The sequence below is a fragment of the Cydia pomonella genome, chromosome 15, assembly GCF_033807575.1.
Source record: "Cydia pomonella isolate Wapato2018A chromosome 15, ilCydPomo1, whole genome shotgun sequence".
Lineage (NCBI taxonomy): Eukaryota > Metazoa > Arthropoda > Insecta > Lepidoptera > Tortricidae > Cydia > Cydia pomonella.
Window position 1 is genome coordinate 3,964,170 of NC_084717.1, and position 14,618 is coordinate 3,978,787.

At 36.3% G+C, this 14,618-nt stretch overlaps 1 protein-coding gene across 1 annotated transcript; it reads right to left on the reverse strand.

Moving 5' to 3' along the window:
• Nucleotides 1-2,341: 2,341 nt before the first annotated feature.
• On the reverse strand, nucleotides 2,342-3,169 carry LOC133525826 (uncharacterized). Its single transcript, XM_061862218.1, has one exon. The coding sequence runs from the start codon at nucleotides 3,167-3,169 to the stop codon at nucleotides 2,342-2,344; it is 828 nt and encodes a 275-aa protein (XP_061718202.1).
• Between the last annotated feature and the right edge of the window lie 11,449 nt (nucleotides 3,170-14,618).

Here is a 14,618-nt window from a genome sequence, read left to right on the forward strand (position 1 = left end):
CCCCTCTAATACCAATCAAGTAAAGCTTAGATAATAGAATATCATGGTCAATACGATCGAAAGCTTTACTGTAATCTGTATAGATAACATCCACCTGATGACCATTGTCCATCGACTCAGAGATAAAGTCATTGAACAGAGCCAGGTTAGACACCGTGGACCTACGTTGTATGAAACCATGTTGAGTGTTATCTATACAATTTCTTAATGCTGACGAAATCTGCATGTGGACTATTCTTTCTAATACCTTGGCCAAGATACATAATTTAGAGATCGGTCTGTAATTGGAAACATCTGTTTTTGAACCTTTTTTTAAAACTGGAGTTATGAAAGCCGATTTCCAGATCGCGGGAACGGTACATTCCGCGAATGAACGACGGAACAGTAGTGAAATGGGTTTGGTTAATGCTTTGGCGCAGTTTATGTAAAACAAGGCTGGCACCTGATCGGGGCCAGCTGATTTATTAGGATCGAGGCTTAGCAAGAGTTGGGTAACCAAGTCACCATCAATAGAGATACTGGCTATATCGCTAGCCGAGTCGGTATATTTATTAACGTTGCTACAACCATGCGGATCGCTTGCGGCAGGGATTCCAGAATCTAGGAAACTTGCTTTAAAATAATCAGAAAACGCATTGCAAATATCAATCCCTGAATTCATAGTAACGCCACCATAACGCATACAACTTGGTATTCCAAAGGACTTTGAACGAGATTTTATGAAAGACCAAAATAGCTTTGGATTTTTACTCATATTATTTTCAATCGTTTCAATATAATCCAAGAAACATCGCTTTTCCATACGCCTAACTCTTTCCCTCTGACACTCAAAGGATAGCAAATCACACCTGTTACCATATAACTTAAATCTACGATGGTACTTATGTTTTTCTTTGATGGCTTTCTTTAGCGAGGATGAATACCAAACTGGATAGGAGTTTTTGGAAATCAACTTATGAGGTACATACCTTTCTCTTAACTCTTTAAATTTAGAATAAAAATAATCAATACACTGGTCAAAAGTACGACTAGAGAACTCGACATCCCAGTCTGTCTCTAAAAGGTCTAGATTAATTAAATCATAATTGGCTTTGTTATAAAAGTATTTCATGACAGGTGCGGATTTTAGAGATGTACAAGAAACGAATGTTACATAAATGCTTAATGCCTTGTGATAAGGGTCTATGGGTACAAGCGGGTTCTGGCACTCACACACAGTCACTACGTCATTACACAACACAAGATCCAATATCTTACCATATATGTTAGACACTCCGTTATACTGGTACAAATCAAGATAATTTAGCTCATCGATCAAATTGCACTCATCTATGGAAGTATAATTAGATGGCAACAAATGTCGGTTACTTGACGTCCACACAATGCTACTTAGATTAAAATCACCGATAATTAGGAATTTATCTTCAGGATTATTAGTTATTACTTCCCCAAGTTTATCAAGAAAGTTAGAAAGCTGACTAGAAAAAGAATAGCCCTGCCCTTGTTTGCATAAGTAAACAACACATAAATGTAGCTTAATCTTTCCATTATTAACTAATAAAGTGAGCCATAAGTCCTCCGCCGAAGAATGGTAGGTAGGCTGAGGATTGACGGCTAATTCTTTCCGCGTAGCAATGATAACACCACCTCCTCGACTCTGGCCCGTGAGCGCCAGGTCGCGGTCGCGCCGCCAAACCACATACCTGTTATCGAAAAGTTCTGAATCTGCGATACCGTCAACAAGCCATGTCTCTGATAAAAATATTATATCGTAGGAGGCCAATAGAATGTTGCGATAGAAATCTATAGTTTTGGATCGAAGGCCCCTAACATTTTGATAGTAAACAGAAAGTATTCCTTTATAGTTACTAGACATTACAAGATACTAAAGATAAAACATAATAACAATTATATAACAGATAACAATCGGAAGCAAACTTCGTCCCAATAGTGTTAAATTTATAATTTTCCTCATTTTTATACAAGGTACTTAGCAATAACAGTAAATTATTTACGTATAGAAATTTATAATCCCAACCAAGCATAGAAACTGTTCCATAAGAGTGACAAGGCAAGCAGTAACAATAGTAAGACGCGTAAGCGCAATAATTGGCTATAAGCAAAAAGGAGACAAACATATTTAGCATAACATAAACATCAAACGCATTCTGGTAATACGAGTAATAAGCGCAGGTGACAGGCCGGGCAATAGGCAGCGATAACAAACAGCATTCCACAGAGCGTACGGTTCTCAAAGTTTTACTATAATCTATAGGAAAATAAACCGCATAGAAAATATGTGTTTTTAAATAGTGTAGTACTAATTTATAATAATCACACACTACAATAGTTTGTTTAAATCTGCCTGATTATTAATAACGAATATTTTAGACGCATCGTCCTTCCGCACGTGTATTTTCCCGTACTTCACCCATATATACATATAACCTTTCGGCTTTAGTGACGTCTTTGCAGAGGTAAGCAACTTTTTGTAATCTGGGGTTAGATGGTCGTTTATGAAGATATTCTGCGCGTTCCCAACAAAGCCGATTTCGCTAGCAATAAGTTTCTTTTTTGCACGAGCAGAAGCGACAAAATCCTCTTTTACGTAGCGGTGGATAAATCCTACAATGATCAGTTTCTCCTTATTATTGTATGTTGGCACCCGAGAAATGTAATTAACGCTTGTTTTCTGGACTGGGTAGCCAATCGCTATTGATATCTGATCGAGGATTTTGAACAAATCTTCGTTTTGCCTTTGGGGTACTCCTTTTACCTCAACGTTGTTAAGACGCTGCCACTGGTCCTTACTTAGATTATCGCCCTTGAGGGTGTCCAGCTCTTTGTTTATAGACTGAATATCGCCTTTAATACTCGTCAATTCCGATAATTTGCTCTCAGTTTTGTCCAACCGCTTCTTATGGTCATCTAGTGATGCGCTGTTGAAATCACAGGCTTTTCTGAGCTCGTCGATTTCCTTCTTTATATCCTTGACATCTCGCACAAGGCCCGGCATACCTTCAAGCTGACGCTGGATGGATTTTAGTTCCTGCATGATAGAATCAAGTGAAGCAGCCTCGGCACTTTTTAACGGCGATGACTGCTCCAAAACTCGACAATCGGGACATTTCCACTGGGCCTTACGCGAACCCAGTTTACGGTAGCCCATTTCAGTTACTCCGGCACAACAAAAACCAATTAAATTATTGCACGTAGTGCATTGGGCACAGTCATTCACTTCACTATGACACCGAGCACAAAGCATATTAACTGTTTTTTTTATTTTTAGCAATTAATAAATTAAAATCGTATTGACACAGTTTGGCGACCACTGACTTTGCTGTCGGGAACTGCACGCGTGTTATCCGTAAGAGGGCTAGGAGCGGACTGATAATATATAATGAAAATATCTCACTTAGTACAAAATAATGCCCGCCCCATACTTATTGCTCTTTCTCGAGTGTATAATTGTTTGGTAAAACCTTCAGAAAAAATCATAAAAAACCATTGGAGAGAATACATACCAAACAATGAAATTGTTGCAATCGCAACTTGTGCCACGCGTGAAATTCATGGCGCTTACGCGTTTATGTCGCGAGATTAACGCTCCGATTCCATAGTTTGCTGTCGGCCGACAACAACTCATGGCAAAATAACCAGTAACTCTGTGCCGATTCTATACGTAGTAATAATAGTTCAGTCGAAAAAATGTACTTTTCTTAATTTAAAATATAGATAAATTATAAATTGGCGAATGGTGTATCAGATCAAAAATCTAAAACGGAACATTTCGGAAATGTGCAATGTAAAGTTGTGTGCAAATAAATAAGAGTGTTGTAGCGGCATCACAATCAGCGGCACCTCTAATATCGTTGCGATGCGACGTCGCGTGAAGCGTGATCGCGCGACGTGCAGAGCGGGGAAGGGGTGTTATAGACTACAATATATACCAGAGACTACAATGTCTTATGATGTATTGGCATCCAACATTTGCCTTAAGGTCAATGTGGGGAAAAGACCGGCATATAAAATGTTTGGTTGGGAAAATCTTCATAAGTATTTGTATAAGTACTTCGCTCAGACCATAGAGGGATAAGTAAGCAAAGAGTGCTCACTCCATACATCAGTTTTCTTACCAAACCGCTTATTATTTTCCGACACACCTAGCGTCAAATTGCGGATTTATAAGTACCGCTACTTGACACTAGATGTCACGAGTGTCGCGACTGATGAAAAGTGTATTGCTCAACAATTTACAACAAAAGCTAAAGGAAAAAAGCAAAAAAAAAAGTTTTTTTTTTTTTGAAAATAGAGTTCCGGTTAATTTGGTTATAATATTAGCTGGAAATTAGACATTACACATTAAAAACATTAATTAGACATTTTGGGCATTAGACTTTTCGTTCATCGCAACATCTATTGTCAAGTAGCAGTACTGATAAATAATCGGCTATTTGACGCTAGATGTCGACTATGAAAATAAGAGGGGAAGAGCTTCGCTCCTTTTGCTCGACTGGCCTTCTCTAACTACTGGAGTATGTGTACAAACGTAACAGTTAGAAGCGACGAAAGTGCGTGTAGATGATCTTTAACACGTTGACCTTACAATTTTTAACGTATTGAAAAGTATAAGTATGACAATCTTAATTTCCACTGTATTACTGTAATACTGTTATTATTTTATTTCGGAAATAAAACATTTGTATTTTGTATTTTGTATTATTTTGTTTGATTGCGTTTTGTTAAAGCATTTAAAATTTTTTTGATTAGTGAATTATAATGACTGCTAAGCAGGCAAGGAATAATAGCGGCCCGATTTGAAGAATGAGATACGATAACGATAATATCTGGTTTAGATATCATTTGTATGTCGTATTGACAGAAGTAGCTCGATTCGGGCAACCATGTCACTTTGATGTTAGAAATATCGTAGATAGATCTTATTGGGATCACAGCGGAATCAAAATTAACATCAATTTTGACATGTCGTTTAGTTATCGATCTTTTAAATATCTTTCCAAGATCTTAAACGTGTCTTCATCATTCTTCGAATCGGGCCGTAGGACTACGAAATCTACCAGAGACAAATAGTGTTCAGAATAACAGACAGTTTTTTGGTGATACTGACATTGTACTTAATAATAATTTTATCTCCTGTAACCTTAATTTTATCTTCGTCAAGCGGAATCCTCATGTAACTTGGTCAGAGGTGTCGTGCGGGCGTGTGCGCAAGATTCGATAGCAAGTTTGCTCAAAATCGCACTGGTTGTTAAGTGTAGTCAATTGATGGCGCTTAGTTAATTTCTTGATTGTTTGCTTGGAATGATTATTTTCTTAATATAACGGCGCCCAACAGTAATAATTTCATTTTTATAAATTCAGTACATCTTAGTAAAATAGTAGACGGTGGTCTTTTAGTTCTAACTGACACCAAACCTGACCCAGAAGCTCTTATGTGATTTGTGAAATCACGGCTGAGATAGTTTTCTCATTCCATATAACTCGTAAGTCGAAAGGTGTCCGTGTTTTTATTGGCATACCGTTTAATTCACTTTTTCTTTTTTTTTTGTCTAGCATCTTCTCCCGTGTATGTGTGATTTATATAATGAATGACTTTCTTTCTTTCTTAAATATTCCTTAAATTGTATATATCTTTTCAATTTTATTAACCTTAGGGAATAGCCCAGTTTTTTTACGGTAACAACATAATAGACATGCATGACGTGTCTATCTATGTTACCTACATTTGGATTCAGAGGGGCCTACCGCGAACCACATTCGACGTGTTGCCTCTCTGTCGCACTTGTAAATTCGTACGTAAGTGTGACAGGGAGGCAACACATCCAACGTAGTACGCGGTAGGCCCTCAGATTGCTATAACGTGACTAGCTTCAACCATCTATATTTAAGTTATAATAGATACTCTAGTCTATATCCTACTCTATGCCCACATGTGAAACGATGCGAAAAAATAATTTCCTTTCGACACTCGAACATACGTACCGTCTTGCGGGATGAGAAATTTGAGCCAAGTTAAAGACAAGCTGCTTCAGCCATTATTGCAGCTTCAAATGGCTTACGGAATAGGTAAGGTGTTTTGGGGTTATTTCGACAGGCAGCACGATTCTTTGAAAAAGGGGTTTATATCAGTTACGAGAAAAAAGTTTTTGGCTGTGAATTTTGTAATGTTCGCGATTTGAATTGAATATCACAAGTATTTTTTTCTCATATTCTCAATAGCATTCTGCTCATTATATTTATCTATGCTTTATAAGAATTGTGTTTATTTTTAAAATACAGGAGACAAACGAGCAAACAGATCGCCTGATGATGAGCGATTACCATCGCCCATCACCAAGATTACGAATTATAACTTGTTTTTACTGTGTGGTCTTATGGACAACGCTAGTGTAGTGTAGTTACTTTTAACTAGGGAATACGGGGTTTTACGGATTTTCTTTATTAAATAGTGATAAAATCAGTAAAAAATAAAGACTATTTTGTAAGTTATGAAATGAAATAAAAATATAAGAATAAGAATAAGAATTTTTTTATTGCCACATATTACAGGTTCACTATAAAACAAAAGTAAAAATAAAACATTACATAATAAAGAAGAAGAAAAAGAATTATAATAATTTATACATATGAATAACGCAGAAATATTGGGCAAAGGGTTCCAGTCTCAGCGTGTGCTGGGCTGAGATGCCCGGCGCTGGTTTTCAGACCGGTCCCAGACTAGGACGGTCGGTCGGAGGATAACATAATTACCAATTACAATTATATGCCATTAATATGCCATGGGTTACTTGAAATTCTGCTGTATGTACATCAAACAGTAGCAATCAGCAATCCCAAATTTTAATAACAGCCTTTTAAGATCGCGACCTGGAGAGCAATTCGAACTCTATAATCAGATTATACGGAATAATCCCAATGCACCTCATATATTGTTTTAGTGCGGCTTTAGCTTACCAAAGAGAGCCTTTGTTATTGCTGTTTCTAGCTTCGCTTTTAGGTAATCTATTTTAAGTATAGTAATTATTGTTTGCTTTTCTAATACTGCGTGAAGTTATTATAACCTACGTAAAGCGGTATTTAGATTTCACAAAACTAAAAAAAAAATTCAACAAGTTGTCCTTAACACGTTCGCTGCGGCAACCCAAAACCATGCCCTGAATTTCAGTGCGTTACGAGGCCTAATATACCCCGTAGAGGGTTTCACTATGTTGCGTTACGGGTTTCAATATGCCCCGCACACCTACCTTCATTTAGGATGTTCTAAAGTCCCCAAAACATATTTAATGTAAAAAAAAAATATGCCAATTGAAAGATTACGAATGCTGCTATGTTACTCTGCCCCCGTATCTGGATCTGATGAAAACTTATCAAGTTATTGAAAAAAGAAAAATACGGGGTTGCTTTAACCCCATGTCGCACTAGAGTTGAAGAAAACAGGGGGTTTATCGAACCCCGTAACGCACACGCCGTATTTGTGTCGATAAATTAATAGTGATGTGAAAGATAACAAACGATATTTAAAAGAAATATATTTTTGAACATTTGTTATGTAAATAAACACTAAAAATAAAATAAAACAAAAACCAAAACAACATTCTTAAGTAACTTTAGAAACGTTATAACACAAAAAAAAAAAAATCTTAACAAGCTTTAGGAACGTTTGCCCTGTACTGGGGCTAGTGACAACATTTTCGTAATTATGGCTATTTTGTCGCTAAAAAATCTTGCGAAACAAAGGCGACGATGTTGACTGTCTCCGGGTTGATCTTGATGTCGATGTGGGTATTTCTTCATCGTTTTTGGAATACGACAATTCTAACATGCGTCGTGATCGCTTCATTGCACTCGAACTTGTTGCACTGAATTAATAATTACTGATACCGATAACAGCGTATTGCACTAATGACTGCACTAGAGGCACTAAGCGTAAACACTCCGTACGGGAGAATGAATCACGATACGGGTTTTTTGGACCCCGTACCGCACTAGAAGGCAATTTTTGCTTTGTGGTCGGTACGGGGCTCATAAGACCCCGTTCATTTTTTAAATGCCATCTGATTAGATTTTAAAACCGAATTATAAAGATATATTTGTGTCTATCGAAGGCGTAAAAATACCGAAGTTACAGGTTCCGCACCTGCGGGTAGACGGTAGTTTTCTGCCCCGCACTAAGTGACGACACCGTACGGGGCTTAAAAACCCCCGTAACGCAGTGAACGTGTTAAAGACTCTTTTAAAAGTCAAAATACATTTACAGTTATATCGTATAGTGACATGAAAAATACATAACGACATTTATAAATACAAGCCCAATATATATCGTGTCATTCACGAAGACGCGTGCTTTGACTTGTATTATCATATTATTAAAGGTTAGATTTGACAAATCTGCGCGTCATCGTGAATGACACGAACTTTATCTGGGTAAACATTACATTGTAATAATCTTAAAAATAAATAATTACTAGGTACGATATAACAGAGATGTATAGTCTCTATAGTCAAAAATAAATTACATTTTGAGATGTAAGAGATCTCTATTGTCAGAGTATTAATAGTAATAAGATTTGGAGGTGTAAAGTCTCTCCAAGTGTCAAAATGAAATTTATATGAAATAAATCGCGTTAAGACCGTTAAGCTTATAATTCTTATAAACGAATGCTACAGAATTTGTTATTTACACAATGTGTTTATGTTTTGATATTATTATGAATTGACCTTGATACATTCACAGTAAGATAATTATGCAACTCGCAACGCATTTCAAACACACCAATAAGCACGAGCGATATCAAAACTATAATTATTAGATTTTCTAATCTAAAATATTATTTTTGGTTCGGACAGATTCCAAAGATGCTTAATTTTGACATATCGACCGCGATTTGATTTTTTTTGTAACATTTTTATTTATGTATCTACTTCATTTATTAGTTATTCTAAAACTTACGTAAGACATTAAAACGAGTCACTCACGTATAGAGTGAAACATTTCAGGCAATTTTAAAACAACCTGTTCTAATATTATGTAATATATAGTATACATTTACACCTTGTTAAATTGCGCATACTATTTGCGCGGACAGATTCCTAAGACGCTTAATTTTGACATTTCGGACCGCGATTAGATTTTTTTTTTGTAACATTTTTATTTATGTATCTACTCCATTTATTAGTTATTCTAAAACTTACGTAAGACATTAAAACGAGTCACTCACCTATAGAGTGAAACATGTCAGGCAATTTTAAAACAACCTGTTCTAATATCATGTATCATGTAATATATACATTTACATCTTGTTAAATTGCGCATACTAAGTATCAAAACTTAGCTAACTTGAAACTTTGCACAGGAAGATGTCAGTGGCACAGCATCGTTAACGTGATGCAACTAGCTCGAGACGACTGAATATGCAAGTATGCACCCTGCAAGCTTATATGTCAAAACTACGAACACTTAGAAATATCAGGAACGAGAATTGTAGTTTGAAAATAAATAAACGGTTTGGTGAAATTAAAAATCGCCTAATTCCATGTACTAAAGTCAAAAAGACGCATTCCCTCCACTGTGTACTAGACCGAATTGATTCTGCTCTTAGTACATTTTAGTACACTACACGCGAAACGGAACGGGAGCGAGGAGTGACATTGACAGCAAAGCGATCCGAGTGATCCGACCGAACTAACACCGAGCGCGTGCGATGACGACCGAACGGCTCTCGGCTAATATGAGCGAGACAGCACATAGCCGTCACTCCGTTGCAACTCACGGGAGTAAGCGACACAGGGAATTTTGAATTGTACGACTTTACAAAACGTCCGCAAAAACGGTTCAGTTACATTATTATACTCAGTTTGTCTCGGTGTACTACTGTACTGAAATACCGAATTGGTATATTTGTAAGATCGTACTAGTGTGGAGCGATCTTTTCAGTGAACGAGTACACACAACTCTATTCTGAATTCCCTTTCGTTGTGTCTCTTATCTGTCTTTAGGCACCTGTGCATTGTCAAACGATGGCGTCAATATCGAACAATTTGACTCTGAATAGTTGCGTACCGAATCCGGAACTATATCCAAGGCAAGCACGACTTTGGTACTAACAGCAAATCTCCTAGTTGACCAACGGTGAACTTAATGTACTTGTAATAACGCATATCTACATTTAATTTTGTCTGTGTCTCAAACTTAGCGTGGTTGCAGTCTAGTGTGCCATGGGAATTATAAATGATCATGATATTATGTGTAGCGTAGAGTTGATTAGCTCTGTTATAGAACAGTTTAACAATTAAGTAATACGACGAATTTTATTAATTAAATAAATATACGAAGATGTTTAGACTTGCAATTGCCATTTTCTTTTAAGAGGACACTAATAATTGTAAGCAAATTACCGTCACCAGCATCAATGTTTAGATAATTCCTTATATTCAAAATTAGATTTGTGTCAAATCAAATTAGAAAACTGAACCTTATTACCCAGATATTAAGGTCAAATTTTGAATGTAAACTAGATACTCAAAGCACGAAGTCCAAGTTCAGCACCTAAAGTCTTAGCGGAATCTATTCAGGGCGTTGCTAAAATAGGAGAATCAGTACACTTTGCGTAAATATTTGCTAGGTTTGTATACGTCTGCGACTTGGCTCGGCCAAACATAGCCTGCTATAAAGGGTTACAGTCTTTGCATAGGCAGTCTGGTGTTAAATTGATAACGTTTACGGAGCTAAAGCGACTTAGTTAATTATCTCATCTAGTAGTGTAACTATTCACGGTGTTTTTTTTAAAACCGTTAACTTCAAGTCTGGTGTTACTAAAATATATCATTAAATGTTTCTTATCATTTTTCTATCATCTTAGTAATGTAAGCTTATCCTTTTGATTTCCTTAGCATATAACAATTCAGCTACAAACTATTGGTTTTAATGCCCGGTTTTGTTTGAATATTTAGCATCTAAATATACTTTGTCGACCCGAGTCGAAGAATGAGATAGGATAACGATAAGTTCTCATTTAGATATCGTTTATATGTCGCATAATTGACAGAAACAGCTCGATCCGGGCAACTAATGACACTTTGACGTTAGAAATATCGTAGATAGATCTTATTGGGATCATAGCGGAATCGAAATAAACTTCAATTTTGACATGTCGTTTAGATATCGATCTTTTAGAGATCTTTCCAAGATCTTAAACGAGTCTTAATCATTCTTTGAATCGAGCCGTGTGTTCTTAGTGAGGTATTTCGAAGGCAACATCTGTATATACACATGTTTGTTATATGATTGTTTCATGTATGTTGTTGTTGTTGTTTCTGCGTTATCTCCGAAATATCAAAAAGAATCTTCAGGGTATGGCCAAGTACAGTTAAGGAAACTGAATGGCATAGTTTTTTTTTCGTAAAATTTAAATACTAGCGTTGTTGTCGGACATTACATTTAAATCCACCAAATAATTAAAAACTATGACACATCAATGACATTTCATGACAAGAATATCGTTCGTCCGAGATAGTACTTGTGTTTAGTAGCAAATGTATAAACTCATACTAAACACGAATCTATATGTAAACAGGCCTTAATGCAAGTGTACCGACACGCTTGTAGGGATCTCATCAGATAAAAAAAATATCATTGATTATCTCCAAAATTGAGTTAATTAGAATACCGGTTTCTTTGAGAAAGTTACTTAATTAAATCTCAGGAATTATGCACCTTTGAAATAAACGGGCTTAAAAAAAAACACTTACACATATAAGATTTATTTTTAAACGGGTTAGGTAATTTTTGTCTTATAGCCAAGTACACATGTACCTATTCATCTGACAGATCTACAGTCAGAATAAGTTAAATTAGTCAAGTTAAGTTAAGTTATTTTTTATAGATTGGTTTATAGAGCAAAAACTTATGCAGTTCGTGTCGACGTGTAAAATATAAATGGTTGGATTACACGGTAAGATAAAATGAAAAGTTAATGTTTGATGTTCCACAGAATACTTAATAAAGCAGAACAATATTGAGGAAAAATCCGGGAAAAAAACATTATACAAACATGGATGCTTAGCCCTTGGATAAAGCTAGATGGCGAATATTGGAAAATGGCAGATATACAAAAAATCTATGACAACAGACTACGGTAGTGATTTTAAAACGATAAACGTTAGAGTGGAACATACGGGATGATATCACGCACGTGCGCGCGCGTTCGTGCGTGGGCGCGTATACATAAAATAATGAGACCAATCGAAAAAAACTAATAAAAAAATAAAATAATAAATTAAATAAATATGATATTTTAAACGAATGAGACCTTAACTTTAAGACTAGGGAATGCTCCCGGAACTGAATGTGTACGGCGTGAACCGAGAATTCCGGGACTGAGTTTGTATCCAAAACTAGTACTGGGAAGCCCTTCCCGCCTTCTCGACACATATCCTGAATATAGAAAAAATATGGGTACTGATTTTTAATATCGGATATCGGGGACATTGTTTGCAAGATTTAACCTGTCCAACTTCCCGAATAGCAAATAATCCGACTTAAAATAAATTTGTAAAAATGTTCAAACATCATCTTGGACGTTTATCCCTATTTGGGATCGGCCTTCCAGGCTTCGTCGTCGGCAAGTTTAAGGCTGATTTGACGATATGGTCTTAGGGTCGTCTTTGTATATGTCCGTACAATCTAATGCGTTTTTCAATAACTTTCTCGTTAAAGGAGTGACTTTAAAGCTGCTTCTGCTTGTAAAAATGTTCAAATTGCTCTCAGTTTATCTAATCTTACGCGCTTCTGTAGTGTCAAAACATTTTTTTCTATATGTTGCCAGCATTGTCAACATAAAAAATAGAATTTGTTGTATTATCTGTGGTACGCATACACACAACGTATTTTTGTTATCTGTGTGCTTGCCCTCTCTTTTTTCCGCGCATTTTTTTTACCATGAGCGGATCGTGTCTTGTTTGTAGAAGTACAAAAAATGAGTAAAAGTGAGCCAGCATTTTAATATATTATTATAGTTCACCAAATAGGAACCCAATTCAACAGTACAGCGGGACCGGACACAACCGACCTCCGTATAGCCCGCGCATCGCCTCCGGCGTCGAGCGAACTCTTTCGTGTGCCATCGGGCGGAAAAATGAATTATTCTTTCAATTTACCGAATAGCTCCCCTGTAGGCTCGGATGAGTGCGGCTCCATTTAACTATCGCGCGATTTTTCATTAGATTGTTTTGGTGTGATTTTATTAGGTAGTACACAAATCTATAGGTAAGAAAGTATTACATACTGTATATTATCTTATGCTTTCTTTTTTAATTCAATATTAATTTAAACTGTATTTTTTTATTTAATGCATGTTAGTTATAAGATGTTATGTTTTGAAAAGATGTGTCCCGCCGAGTTTCTTGCCGGTTCCATATTGGGATACCCTCCTACAATTTAGCAGGGTTTTAAATCTTCTCGGGTCAGATGTGTGGGGTTAGAGCTGGCGTAGCTTTATTTGACGTTCATAAGCGCATTGTAATATGCCTACTTGGAAAATAAACTATCTTTATCTTATCTTAATGCTTCTGGACTGTGTTCTGGTTAAACTTTGAACTTACTAACACTGTGTTCTTGAAACTGTGACTGTGTTCTTCGTATTCTGCTCTCACTCTTACTGAGCGTATATGAGCGAGATGGAAAAGCATACCTCGGAGCGCAGATATGTTTTTTATTTGAATTTTTTGTACGTTGAAAGAGATAAAAAACCGGTTCCATAAGTTTTAGTATTTGTTATTATAGCGGCAACAAAAATACATTATCTGTGAAAATTTCAACTATCTAACTAGCTATCACGGTTCATGAGATACAGCCTGGTGAGAGACAGACAGACGGACGGACAGCGGAGTCTTAGTAATAGGGTCCCGTTTTACCCTTTGGCTACGGAACCCTAAAAAGTTATCAATACGTTTTCTCAAACATTATATTGCCGTTTTTAAAGCAATTTTCATATTTTTAGCTTTTTTGCAAAGATTGCTACCTGCACATTTTTAATAGTGCGTTTTAGACCTATTTTCGTGATTATTTCTATCAAACGAAAGTCGTTTAATCAGGTTTTAAACCAATCAACTCACTAGACAAAGGCCTTAATATTGCTCTCATATTTTTTGGCATCTGTATTATAATCTAAAAAAAAGGCCCACGAATTTTCAAAAACTGCTGGCTGAGCGCGGTGCATCTTAATAGCCCTGCCTCATTTAAAATCCAACCTGAAAACCATCAAACAGGATTTCATTGTTAAAATCATTTAACCGATCTCAAAACCGTGTTCAGAATAACTAAGCACTCAATTTCCCTACGAAACCCTTTGATAAATTGCCACAACAGCCGATTATAAATTCATTCATTCCCTAACAGCCTTTGACTACACAGAATTCTTTGGCCTATTGAATTAATTCTGTACTGAGGCCCTAACGCGAAAAACATAAATCGAAATTTCGTTATCTGTCTCTCTATCGCTCTTACTTATTTGAACGATAGAGAGTCAGATAAAGAAATGTCGACTGTCGGTTTTCGCGGTAGGGCCTCTGTTCTTGTTGATTGTAAATTGAAAACGTAT